The sequence below is a fragment of the Schistocerca piceifrons genome, chromosome 1, assembly GCF_021461385.2.
Source record: "Schistocerca piceifrons isolate TAMUIC-IGC-003096 chromosome 1, iqSchPice1.1, whole genome shotgun sequence".
Lineage (NCBI taxonomy): Eukaryota > Metazoa > Arthropoda > Insecta > Orthoptera > Acrididae > Schistocerca > Schistocerca piceifrons.
Window position 1 is genome coordinate 590,784,827 of NC_060138.1, and position 13,474 is coordinate 590,798,300.

Here is a 13,474-nt window from a genome sequence, read left to right on the forward strand (position 1 = left end):
ATCTCAGTTGTGACATGTCATATTACATACAATGTGAAGAGACCCTGGTGGTGGAATACACATTTTTGAATTTGCAGTGATGACTATAAAATCTAGTTTGTCTACAGATAATGAGACATTACTCTCAGTATTATAGTGTTAATACATAGATGTAATGTGCATTATAAAATGAATTTTAATAAATAATTGCCAATTGCTAATAATGTTAAATTGGTACATACATAGGACACACATTTTGATTGTGATGTGAATGAAGATTGCAATGGATATGGTTTGAAACAGAATAATTCATTCTTGAAAGATGACAGCATATTTTATTCCATGAATACACATACACAATATGGCAAGTAACAACACTGAAACTTTGTACATTCTTGTTGAGATTCACAGTCCCCCGTATATTCAGACAATGTGCTAACTGCCTTAAAAACTGTAAAAATCTCATCTGCATCACTGTTCACATAAACAGCCTTTTTATGTATGTGCACTATACTTTCTAAACTTCCATTGTCCCGTGATACCACAAAGAATGATTTCCACTTGAACAAAATCAGAGCAACACATCTGCTCAGCAAGAAACTATATGAATTTAAAATTACAATAATGACGATAAAACAAAATGGGAATCTTGTTACATATAAAAGACTTTATATTTTGTGCTTTTTTCATGTAATTCAACAACCAGTGCGTAGTAAAACTTCATATTGTGCCAAAACGGAAGACGTTCAGTAATTCACTTTTAAAATTAACAATGAGACTTCATATATATGATGACAGATAATATTATGAAGACAGCATTTCTGTGTGCAGCAAAATCTGTATGAACACAGACTGTATGAAACTATCTGGCAAACAGATTATTATAATTATTATTATTATTATTATTACTATTATCATCCTTATTAGTATTACTGCAATCAAATTGATTATGAAAGTGCCTTCTCCTTATGATATTGAGCAGATTAAAATACTGTTCATATCTTTGGTTGTTCAGTGCAATTCTGTAATCTGCAGTTGCCAGAAAACTTCAATAAAAATTCCACTTACTCAATACAAGAAAGTAAATTTCCAAATTGAACATTATTCCCAACTTTCAGAAACACATCTATAAGATTGTTTATCTTCCAGCAACACACAATACAAAATGCCCAGAATTTCTGGACCAGCAATATGATAATATGAAGTGATATCACTAGGAAGGCTACACTTCTAACTTCCAAACTAAAATTGTGTATTATACATCTAAAAAGAAGATCCTCACTTGCAAAAGCTCTTGAGGACTACTGGACAAATAATCACAAAGCGGAATACACATTACAGTATTTGTCTCCCTAAATCTAACCTATATAGATTTTAACACATACATCTGAGGTTTTCCACATTTCATACATACACATTTTCAACAATCACACATACTTATTTACTTACTGACATTCATACAATGAGATTAAGAGAGCTTCAGTGGAAATCTGACTTTAATTTGTAGATGTATAAACACTGATTTTTAAAAAGTATTCAAACCGATATGTCCGTTTCTGATCTACAGTCCCTATAAAACCGTCAAAGGGACTTTCGAAAAGCAAATGCCCACAAATAGCAGTTTATGTGACTTTTGACATTATGAAATGGTACTGCAAATATAGGAATAGGCAAATACTATTTTAGTTGTCTGACACTTTTATAGATTTGAAATAAATATTTACAAGTCTCATATCTCGACAATAATATCAATCTTCGTAGCATCATTACACTTATGACAGACAACTATAGTATTTTCAATGTTTCATTGCATGAACAATATGTTGTGATGCAACTTCTTCTGAAGCCCTGTATGAGTCATACATTAGTGGATACCGAAAAATATATAAAATATGACATAACTATCAGATTTCACTTTCAGTGTTTGAGAACATTTACACTGTCAGTACTTACTGGTTCATTCATCATTAGAAGTTTGAGTGTATCACATTTAACTTAACTCTACTAGTTGAGTATAGTTAAAATATCAGTTTCTGCTGACACTATTACAAACAGTGAAGCTCCAACTGGTTGTACTGCAATCAATTTAATTAATTTTGAATGAAAAATGCTAGCTTAGTGAAAGAAAATTGCAAAATTAAAGCTAAGTGTCACACTTGACTCAATAAATTTAATAATCTGAATAGGCTAGTTAAGTAACATGTTCGCACATGTGTAAAATATGATTTTCAACAGTAAAATTTAAACGAGTCAATTCATGAAATTGTAACAGTGTAATTCAGAAAATTATACAACAGCATGATATAAAACAGAAATTTTAAGGCTAATTTTTGTGGCTAACTGAACTGAAGGTAACAATCTGTCAAAAAATATTTGGGTAATTTATGTGCCTTGACTGAAGTCTGTCTTAACAATGATAAAAATAACATAATTTGGAAAGTTCCTACTTATTCAGAGAACCAATAACTAAAAACTTGTCACCAAGTATTAAAATTATTTTTAATGCACTAGATAAGGTCTGAAAAGTCCCATAAAGTAAAAATACACGATTCACAGAAATTTAAATGCGTAAACTTTATATTTATAAAGTTATATATTTGAATAAACTTTCTGTTGACCAGAAATTAAACTCTTTTTAAATCATGTTACTTTAAAAGTCAAATTACCTTCCACTTCCTTAAAAAATACAACCACTACAGCTTCAGTTCACTGTTTCAAGGGGGACATGGGGATATGTTCTATACTACAAAACTACATTTGGTGTTTCATTCTGCTACAAGACAGCACTGCTCACCCTTGTATTTGGAAATAATACATTAATGTAACTGTTGCTTTGTGTTAAAAACAATCATTAAGAATGATGTCATTTGCAAATTTGTAAATAATTTAAATAAAGCACCCCTTGTGTTACTACAGAAAAACTGGCAGTATTATAACTTTGTAGCAAGATCTTGTGAAATGCATTTCAACAACTGAATCCAGAAAGTTCTTAAATTTAATTTGTGACAAAAAAGTTGAAAGGTTAACATGTCCCAATTACATCCAAGCTCTGCATTTGCGAAGTTAATGTGACTACCATCTGCCTCTGATTACAAAACCAGTACTGGAAGACTGGTAGGTATACAATATAAATTCACATAAACATAGACTGTTTATCATTAAATGAACTATTAACGGTCACTTAAAATGGACAATACATTTCAAAAAAATAATAAAATAAAACAATACTTATTTACAAAACTCTTGAAAATAGCAATGAACATTCCCACAGCATTACAAAACTTTCTGTAATGTTTCATAGCCAATCACTATTATAACGCACATTAACGGAAAAACCGTAAAAATACCACACAGCATCATTTATTGCATGAACTATCCCCAATGATTTTTCATTTTCCCATTCTGGACATGCTACAAAAAATCTCTTTCTAATAAAGCACTTTCCTCCAGAAACAATCCAACAATTGAAAAACCGGAAGCAATTTTTAACACCACCTAAAAATGTAAGAAATAAGGTGATAACTGTTAACACTGCATGGAGAAACTGTTGTCATTTGAAGATTCGGTTAGGTATTAACCCTGAGTAGAACATTCCTTTCGCTATGTTTGTGTTTTGCTGTCAATACTGCCAATTTCACATTAGTGTAGTAACTTTAGGGCTTATTTGGTTTCCTTCATGCACAGTTTGTGATATGAAATATCTGGAATATGTAAATGTTTCAAAACCCAGAAATATTTATGCTCTATCTCATTCATATGAACAGCAACAGAAAATAAAATATGAAGGAAAACACTGGAGTAGCAGCCATATGCTCATAACGCTGTATGACTATAACTAAAGCTAGCTGCCAAGCTACATTACAATCTTCTTCAAACAAGTAGAGCAATAAGTTTTTAATGTCATGAATCAACTTCTTCATCCATATATTTCTTCATAATTTCCACACAAATGTGAATGCTGGTGGTAGTGATGACGCGTGAACGTTGAGGCAAGTGAATTGTTGTCATGTATGTTAAGATAATGAATATGAGATGCGGCTCTTCCTAGCCAAAAAGTCTTCAGTAAGGTGCAAATCTGTTGTAGCCACTTCTATAGACAGCAGCCTGAAACAAAGTACGTACGATATTGAAAAAGTTCATGAGGTGTTAAAACTGACAAGCACAAACAACTGACAGTCTGATAACAATTTGTAGAAGAGCTGAATTTGAAATGGTTTACACACAGTCTAAATCAATAAATATAAGGCAGCAAATACACTTTCTATCTGCAGATGACACACACATCATTTTATAGATCATGAACTCATTTGAACCGTGTCATAAAAATAAATAAATAAACAAAGGAAGAATTTACCCCATAACCCGCTACAGGACCTATGCTGTGCCCAAGGTAAGGATCTGCATATTCACGACCGTATCTGTAACATCATTCAATTATAAGAATTAGCTATATTAAATAACATGCAGAACGAACATTCAAAATTTCTATAAACCATCTCGTAGTGCATTAAAAAATGTTGCTAATAAATGGCTGTGTTACACTAACATAAGAAACAAACAGATTTTGGAAGGATACAGCTGCAGGAACATGGGGGGAAAATCCCTGAAAGGAAGACAATGAAGGGAAAGGAACACTGGAATCTCTTTCACAATAAAACATAAAAAACATGCATCAAAATTCCACCAACATCACACACGGTCAGGTTTCTGGATGGAAATTGGGCATTGCAGGTGTGATGTGAAGCTTCAATAGATGAGTCAAAGCATGGCTGTCGCATATCTGTAATCATTTACATCACCAGTTTGCAATTAAAAATGAACCTTCTGATACGCAGCATTTGGCAGCCATCTCACTCACCCCGCAACAGCGGCATAACCGGCAACCGGTTGCGCAGCAGCTGCTGCAGCTCCATAAGCTCGTGCTGCCACTGCTGTGTAGCTGGCAGCAGCAGCATAGCTCGCCTGTTGGGCAGTCGACAGGGGGGTTTTAAGCAGTGGGGCAGCCGCGGCGGCGGCAGCCTGTAACATTGTGATCGTACCACTTGCAATTTGCTGAATACATATGTTGCATTCTCTCCTCTATCTGAAGATCAAAGGCTACACCGCACTCCTCTGCACATACTGTAGAATAATGAGCCTAGTGGCTGCTGAAAAACTTGACATAAAGCACTTTAAGATTTTTGTCAGTTTATGAGACATTCACACAACAATATTTCTAAAAACAGTAATGTTGTAAGAGAAACCTAGTATATTACAGAAGGCAAAAATCAAGGTAAAATAAGGAAAGCAGATTAGGGCTTGACAGAGCACAAGCTCAGATTGTGGAAGGGTGGGACAGAAAATCTGCCATGCCCTTTTGAACGGAACCACAGCATTTGCCTGGAATGATTTGGGGAAATCACAGAAAATCTACATCTGGATGACCAATTACGGATTTGAACTATCGTCCTCCCCACTGCGGCAACTCATTCAGTAATAATCATGTGCATGATTAATCTGATCATAACAGTAACTTCAGTTAACTAACTGTCTAATACATAAGATGTTACAAAACATAATGAGTTCCCAATAATAAATAAAATCACACCTTCAATCTAAAAATCTAAAACTTGGAGAGAAAATACTTTTACACTTATGTCAGACATAACTAAGTATTTCATCAATAGATGCCGATTCCAGTTTCCTACAATGGCAACTTTTGGCAAAAAGCCTTTTCCTATGACCTTAATATAAACCTCCCTTATAAGGAAGCAACGTGAAGTATGCCATGAAAAAATGGAGCTCAGCACATTAACAATAATTTACAACGGAAATAAATAAGAAATATAATTACATTCTAACAAATTCTGCCTTTACTATGTATACAAATATTGCTCTGCTTTTTGGAGAGCAGTTTAGTATGCAAAAGTTCTGATTAATATTTGACATTAAAAACCTCCCAATGTCAAACATGATTGAACAATAATTCTAGGAGACATCTTGCAAATATCAAAGGGTTCCAAAAGCATCTCATATATTCCATTGAACAAGGAGGCAGAACATCTCCAAAGCACAGTTTTCCTGGAAAGAGAATATATTAATTGTGTAATTTCTTGTTACTCATTATTCTGCTTTTAACAGTTAAATACTAGCTTCCATCCTCGAGGGGTAAGGGGGAGGGGGTGCTGTATGAGGGACAGGGATTCTTATCTTTCACATTCCTTTTCCAGCTTATTTCCCATCTGGCCTGGATGCATGCAACAATTTGTTGGGGAGAGTGTCATAGAGCCATCCTACCCTCACCTGAGGCAAGCCGGTCCACAACTGTTGTTAACTGGTCCACAATGTGCTGGATACTGGCACTGAGTGATGTCCTAATTGGTCCCACACATGTTCTATCAGGGATAGATCTTGGGATATTGCTTGCTATAGGAGTACCTCAATATTATGCAGGCATTTCATAGAAACAATGCAAGGTGTGGATGAGCATTTTCCTGATCAATAATGGCACCATGATACTGTTGCAACCACGGCTTGAAGTGACACCTGATGATTCTTCATAACAGGGAATAACACCATGTGCCTCTCCAAAACAATGGTAGAAAGGGACCTCTCGCTGTGTCACCAACATGCTCACCAGCAACATTCATTCAAGGCGGTTCATAAATGTGTATCATCACTGAACACAATACAGCACCATTCACCAGTATCCATGCTTCCTGGTCTCAGCATCTCCCCTAACACAAGTGTGTGTGTGTTGTGACATTTATATCAGCCTACGCAAGTTTGTTCTCAGATGGCAGGTGCGCATGTGATCCTCCCTTGTTGTGGTCAGACATGGTCGAACAGAACCTTTACAAAGAGTAAGGCTGCTCCAGTTTCTTAAGACAGTGTTCCTCATCCAACACTACCTTTCGTCCACACATCAGAAAGACATTCTGCCACCCCAAGAGAGAGGTCAGGTTGGCACCTTTCAGCGAAAGTATATTACTGGATGAGTCACCATAAAAGTTAGAGATCCTTCCAGTTCTTCAGACATTTGCAAAGAACTCCATGGTGGAAATGTACCTACATTTTACATTGTCAGATAAAACTTTCAGTATCTTCCTTCTACCCCACAGGCTTCATTATTAATCATTTACTGCTTTCTGTTCCATCTTTTTTTACAAGCTACTCGGTTTCTCTTCTATGTGCATGCTCTCTCTCTCTCTCTCTCTCTCTCTCTCTCTCTCACACACACACACACACACACACACACACACACACACACAGCCTTGACCCTGAACTGATGCTACCTTGACCTTGTTTCTGCACTTATGTAACCATTTGTGCACTGTGCACCATAGCTCTAAGGTTACTATATTTCTGTGAGATTATACAGACAATGCACTAACTGTACTTTATTATTTATCCTAATTATTTGTGACAATTATTTTGTATGCAATTATGAATCTCCAAATAACTTTCCAGCACTGACAAAATAGCTAGGCTGCATTTTTTCATGCTAATATCTTCACGACTTATGTACAGCAATATTCATAAGGCTCTAAACATCTTTATGATCTCAATTCTAGGCCACTATCAAATATTAATTCTTGCAGAACATCAACGTAATCTCCCATTCCATGTGTCTGCAAGGTCATTAGTATACAACACAAACAGCAAGGATCCCAACACACTTCTCTCGTGCACACCCAAAGTTACTTCTCCATCTGATGTGGGACTCTCCATCCAAGATAACAAGCTGCAGCCTCCCTACCAATAAGTGTTAAAATCAGTCACAAATTTCGCTTTACTTTCTTAAGCCTCACTGTGGCACTCTTCCATGGGTCAAAGAAAACTGTGACCTTTCATGCTGCCCTGCTCTGTATACGTTCAATATCCCTTGTTAGTTCCATTTGGTATGTGACCCAGTCACTCAGCAATATCCCAGAATGGGTCTTGCGAGTGATTTGTAAGCAATCTCCTTTGTATACTGGTATGAGTGTACTTTTTACAATAAGCATTAATGTGGTACTGAGTGAAATGCTTTTCAGAAATCAAGAAATACTGACTATCTCACTGCCTTGATCCAAAACACACTGTATTTCATGTGAGACACATTAGAGTTGGGTTTCACATGATCGATGCTTTTGGAATCCATGCTGGCTGGCAAGGAGAAAATCATTCTGTTCGAGATACCCCATTATGTCCGACTCCGGCCATGTTTTAAGAATCAATAAATTTATGTTCAGCATACTGGAAGGTACTTTTGTGGATCATTTCTACTACCATTCTTGTATGTGGGTGTGACCTGTGCTTTCTTCCAACTAATTGGCACCATTTTTTGTTTGAGGGATATACGATAAATTATAGTTACAAGTAGGGCTAAGGCAGTCATAAATTTTGTATAGAATCTGAGAGGGATTTCCAACAGGTTTTGGAGCTTTGTTCAATTTTAATGATTCCCGCTGTTTCTCAACACCACTGACTGATGAGGGAACAGGGAGCAACTAAGTGCAGACTGTGGCACACGTCGGAACAAACTATGCCTGACATCTGGGCTCTTAGGTCATACTCTGATCATTCCAGCAGCTGATGGAGAAGGTTGAGAAAACCAGCCTTTTGCACAGACTTTCAAGAAAGGTCAGAATGTACAGCATTGTCCCAAGAACTGATCATAGCCCCCCTGGCTCTGAGTCAAATGGAAGGACTGACCCACAAACTTTGAGGGTTCTGTGACAAGCTAGGATGCGACTTCCTGGACTTGGGCCATAGGGTTGAGAACTGTAGGGTTCCCCTAAATGGTTCTGGTGTACACTATACATCAGAAGTTGCTACCCTGGTAGTTGACTGTGTTTTGGGGGCACACAAGTGTTTTTTCAGATTAGGCGACTTTCCATCCAGTCCAATAATGACAGCCGTAGGAGACTCATAAGTGTAAGTTCCAAAAGCATGTCCACTATAGGTGAGAGTATTAATATCCTAGTAGTTAAATGCTGTAGCATTCACAACAAAGTGAGAGTGTCTGAAGCACTCTTGAAAAGTAGTAAAGCTCGCATAATACTACATACAGAAATCTGTTTGAAATATGAAATTTATAGCAGCGACATTTCTGGGAAAAATTTAAGTGTGTGGAGAAAGGACAGGCAAATGGGAAATTGTGGTGGTGTAATTGTCACAATAGACAAACTCAAATCTTCAGAGATAGAAAACGAAGCTGCATGTGAGACTGTTTGGGCAAGACTCAATATCATGAGTGGAGACAAAATGGTAACTGGATCCTTCTGTCACCCACCAGACTCTTCTCCTGGTTTAACTGAAGACTTTAGAGAACCCCAGGTTCACTTATATGTAAGTTCCCCAATCGTACTGTAATCATCAGTGGAGACTTTAATCATACAACAATCAACTGGGAAAATTACAGTTTGTTAACGTTATGTGAAACATTATTAAAGGCCTTTTCTGAAAACTACCTAGAACAGATAGTTCAGAACCCCACTCAGGATGGCAAGAAATAGACCTGACCTCTTTGAGAATGTCAACATGGAAACTGGCACCAATGACGGGGATGTGTTTGTGGCAAACAATGATCACCCAAGTACAAAGGATGACTACAGCAGATAGGTATACACTCTAAGAGAGAAAGACACACACACACACACACACACACACACACACACACACACACACACAGAGAGAGAGAGAGAGAGAGAGAGAGAGGAGAGAGAGGAGAGAGAGAGAGAGAGAGGAGAGAGAGAGAGAGAGATCTTCAGAAAAAGTGGACGATTTATTTAAGAGGAAGAGCTTCACAAACTGAGCAAATCATTAATGCATTGGCCTACCTCTGCCCTTATGCAAGCAATTATTCGGTCTGGTATTGATTGTCAAGAGTTGTTGAATGTACTCCTGAAGGATATAGTCCCAAATTCTGTCCAACTGGAGCTTTAGATCATCAAACATCTGAGCTGGTTGGAGTGCCCTCCCTATAATGCTCAAAATGCAACATGGGAGAGAGTCGGTGACCTTGCTGGCCAAAGTAGGCGTTGGCAAGCACATGGACAGGCAACAGAAAATTGCATGTGTGGGCAGACATTATCTTGCTGATATGTAAGCCCAGGATGATTTGCCATGAAATACAACAAAACAAGACTGTAGAACTTCGACATACCTACACGTTGTCAGGACGCTGGGACTGACAACCAAGGTGGTTCCACTTTGAAAAGAAATTGCAGTCCAGACACACACTCCTGGTTGCTGGGCTGTATGGTGGATGACAGTCAGTTTGTATCACACCAATGTCGGGGGTACCTTCAGACATGTCTTCAGTCTGGAATCTCATTGACTGAAGTAGAACTGTCTTCATTGATGAGTCCTGCTTCGAACAGAGCCCCATGACCGGGGAAAAATGAATGTGTGGATATGTCCCAGACACAGGTGGGATACCCATCTGATCGTCATCTACCATACAACCTGACAATTAGAAGTGACCTCCTAGGGTGCCATTTCTTTTCATGGCAGAACCCCTTTGGTGTCATCTGGAGTGTCCTTACAATGCAGCAGTATGTCGACAATACTCAATGCCCTGTTTTGTTCCCCTTCACGGTAAGCCATCCTGGGCTTTCATTTCAGCAAGGTATTGTCGACTCATATACAGCTGAGAGTTTCTATTGCTTGTCTTTGTGCTTGCCAAATCCTACCAGATCTCTTCCCAGTTAACAATGTTTGGAGCATTATGGGCGAGGACCTTCAGCCAGCTCAGGATTTTGACAATCTAATGCTCCAACTGGACTGCATAATAGGTGTAACACAAAGTGTAGTACTGGAGCGATGCGAGCGAGCGAGCGAGAGAGAGAGAGAGAGAGAGAGAGAGAGAGAGAGAGAGCGCATGATGAGAGAGAGAGAGAGAGAGAGAGAGAGAGAGAGAGAGAGAGAGAGAGAGCGCAGAGCGAATGAGAGAGAGAGAGAGAGAGAGAGAGAGAGAGAGAGAGCGAGTGCACGAGATGAGAGAGAGCGAGTGCACGAGAGAGAGAGAGCGAGTGCACTGAGAGAGAGAGAGCGAGTGCACGAGAGAGAGAGAGAGAGAGAGAGAGCGAGCGACGCGCACGAGAGAGAGAGAGCGAGCGCACGAGAGAGAGAGAGCGAGTGCACGAGAGAGAGAGAGCGAGTGCAAGAGAGAGAGAGAGAGAGAGAGAGAGAAGAGAGAGCGCCGGAGAGAGAGAGAGAGAGAAGAGAGAGAGAGGAGAGAGAGAGAGAGAGAGAGCGTCGAGAGAGAGAGAGAGAGAGAGACGAGAGAGAGAGCGCACGAGGAGAGAGAGAGAGAGAGAGAGAGCGAGCGAGCGCACGAGAGAGAGAGAGCGAGCGCACGAGAGAGAGAGAGGCGAGTGCACACGAGAGAGAGAGAGCGAGTGCAAGAGAGAGAGAGAGAGAGAGAGAGAGAGCGCACGAGAGAGAGAGAGAGAGAGAGAAGAGAGAGAGAGAGAGAGAAGAGAGCGCTACGAGAGAGAGAGAGAGAGAGAGAGAGAGAGAGAGAGAGAGAGATAGAGCGCGCATGAGAGAGAGAGAGAGAGAGAGAGATGAGAGAGAGAGAGAGAGAGAAGAGAGAGAGAGAGCACCACGAGAGTAGAGAGAGAGAGAGAGAGAAGAGAGAGAGAGAGAGAGAGAGAGAGAGAGAGAGAGCACACGAGAGAGAGAGAGTTTCCAAAGTTAGCACCCAGTCAGTTGTGAGTTGGAGAGAAACTGAAATTGAGGGTAGCAAAGTAAAAGCTGAAATGGTTAATTCCGTTTCCACATGTAACTTTACGAAGAAAATAATGTACAGAATGACTAAATCTGCCACTGACATATCACTCGCAGTTAAGTGGATGAGTAATGACAGATTCCATACTTCCTGCAAAGCAGGCAGGACCTGTGGTAAAAATTACTTGTTTCCTAAAACTTTTGTGGTTAATTATAGACAATAACATATTTTAGAACAGTGTTAATTCGTTATAAGTGTAATAATACAGGGAGGTTGAAAGGAAGAATAGATTTCAATTGTTTGTTACAGACAAAATATGAAAGATAGAAACACAATGCGCATGGTCACTGGATACATGAAGGTTCAAAGTTTTATGTTTACACAGAAACTATACCATACACTCAACATGAGCACTATGAGATGCTCGATTAATAAGGAAACAGTAGTCCATTTCATTCCACACATGGATCAATAGGTCTACTTTATTGAGGTCAACAGCCTCAACAATTTAATTACTCAGCTCTTGAAGAGTAGCTGCCATAGGTGTGACAAATACTCTGTCTTATGTACCCCCGCAAAATAAAATCACAACGTGTGAGATCTTGTGACCGGGGAGGCCAAAAGCAATGAACAAGGTCTTGTTGTCCAAATCTTCCTGACCAACATGTGGGATGGTGCTGTTGGTTGGTTGGTTGGTTGATTTGGGGGAGGGTACCAACAGCGAGGTCCCATTGGTTTGCGGAAGGAAGTCGGCCAAGTCCTTTTAAAGGACCATCCCAGCATTTGCCTAAGCAATTTAGGGACATCATGGAAAACCTGTATCAGGGTGGCCGGCTGCGGGTTTGAACCGTCGTCCTCCCAAATGCAAGTCCAGTGTGCTAACCACTGCACCACCCCACTCGGTGTAGTGCTGTTAGGCAACACTGTACCTCAAGGGGAAAATGAGGCAGGGGTGCCATCATGTATTAAAATGAAATCATTGGAATCTTTGTGAAGATTATAGCATTAGAAGCAGTGATTGCTTGTGTCTACCTATCAGTTTGGATAGCAGTATGTGATATCTGTCAATCCCCAGACATATATATATATATATTATATATATGAATATAATAGAGGGAAATATTCCACGTGGGAAAAATATATCTAAAAAGAAAGATGATGAAACTTACCAAACAAAAGCGCTGGCAGGTCGATAGACACACAAACAAACACAAACATACACCACAAAATTCTAGCTTTCGCAACCAATGGTTGCCTCGTCAGGAAAGAGGGAAGGAGAAGGAAAGACAAAAGGATATGGGTTTTGAGGGAGAGGGTAAGGAGTCATTCCAATCCCGGGAGCGGAAAGACTTACCTTAGGGGGAAAAAAGGACAGGTATACACTCGCACACACGCACATATCCATCCACACATACAGACACAAGCAGACATATGTCTGTGTATCTGCGGTTGGATATGGGTGTGTGTACGCGAGTGTATACCTGCCCTTTTTTTCCCCCTAAGTTAAGTCTTTCCGCTCTCGGGATTGGAATGACTCCTTACCCTCTCCCTTAAAACCCACATCCTTTCATCTTTCCCTCTCCTTCCCTCTTTCCTGATGAAGCAACCGTTGGTTGCTAAAGCTTGAATTTTGTGTGTATGTTTGTGTGCCTATCAACCCGCCAGCGCTTTCGTTTGGTAAGTCACATCATCTTTGTTTTTAGATATATTTTTCCCATGTGGAATGTTTCCCTCTATTATATCCAATATTTAATTGAATAGATAAAAAAAATCTCCTTGAAAGTGTTTTGTGCCATA

At 39.1% G+C, this 13,474-nt stretch overlaps 1 protein-coding gene across 16 annotated transcripts in view; it reads right to left on the reverse strand.

Moving 5' to 3' along the window:
• Positions 1-294: 294 nt before the first annotated feature.
• Positions 295-13,474, reverse strand: part of LOC124803042 (RNA binding protein fox-1 homolog 3-like) — a 454,277-nt gene continuing 441,097 nt past the window's right edge. For 12 of the 16 annotated variants that reach the window (XM_047264242.1, XM_047264203.1, XM_047264181.1 and 9 more), the window contains 3 exons: positions 4,838-4,998; positions 4,334-4,397; positions 295-4,083 (listed from right to left, as the gene is read on the reverse strand). In XM_047264242.1, the coding sequence (XP_047120198.1) occupies positions 4,039-4,083; positions 4,334-4,397; positions 4,838-4,998 (270 nt within the window). In that variant the 3' untranslated portion in view covers positions 295-4,038. The remainder of the gene's footprint in view (positions 4,084-4,333; positions 4,398-4,837; positions 4,999-13,474) is intronic. The other 4 variants (XM_047264265.1, XM_047264258.1, XM_047264226.1 and 1 more) reach the window with 1 other exon arrangement.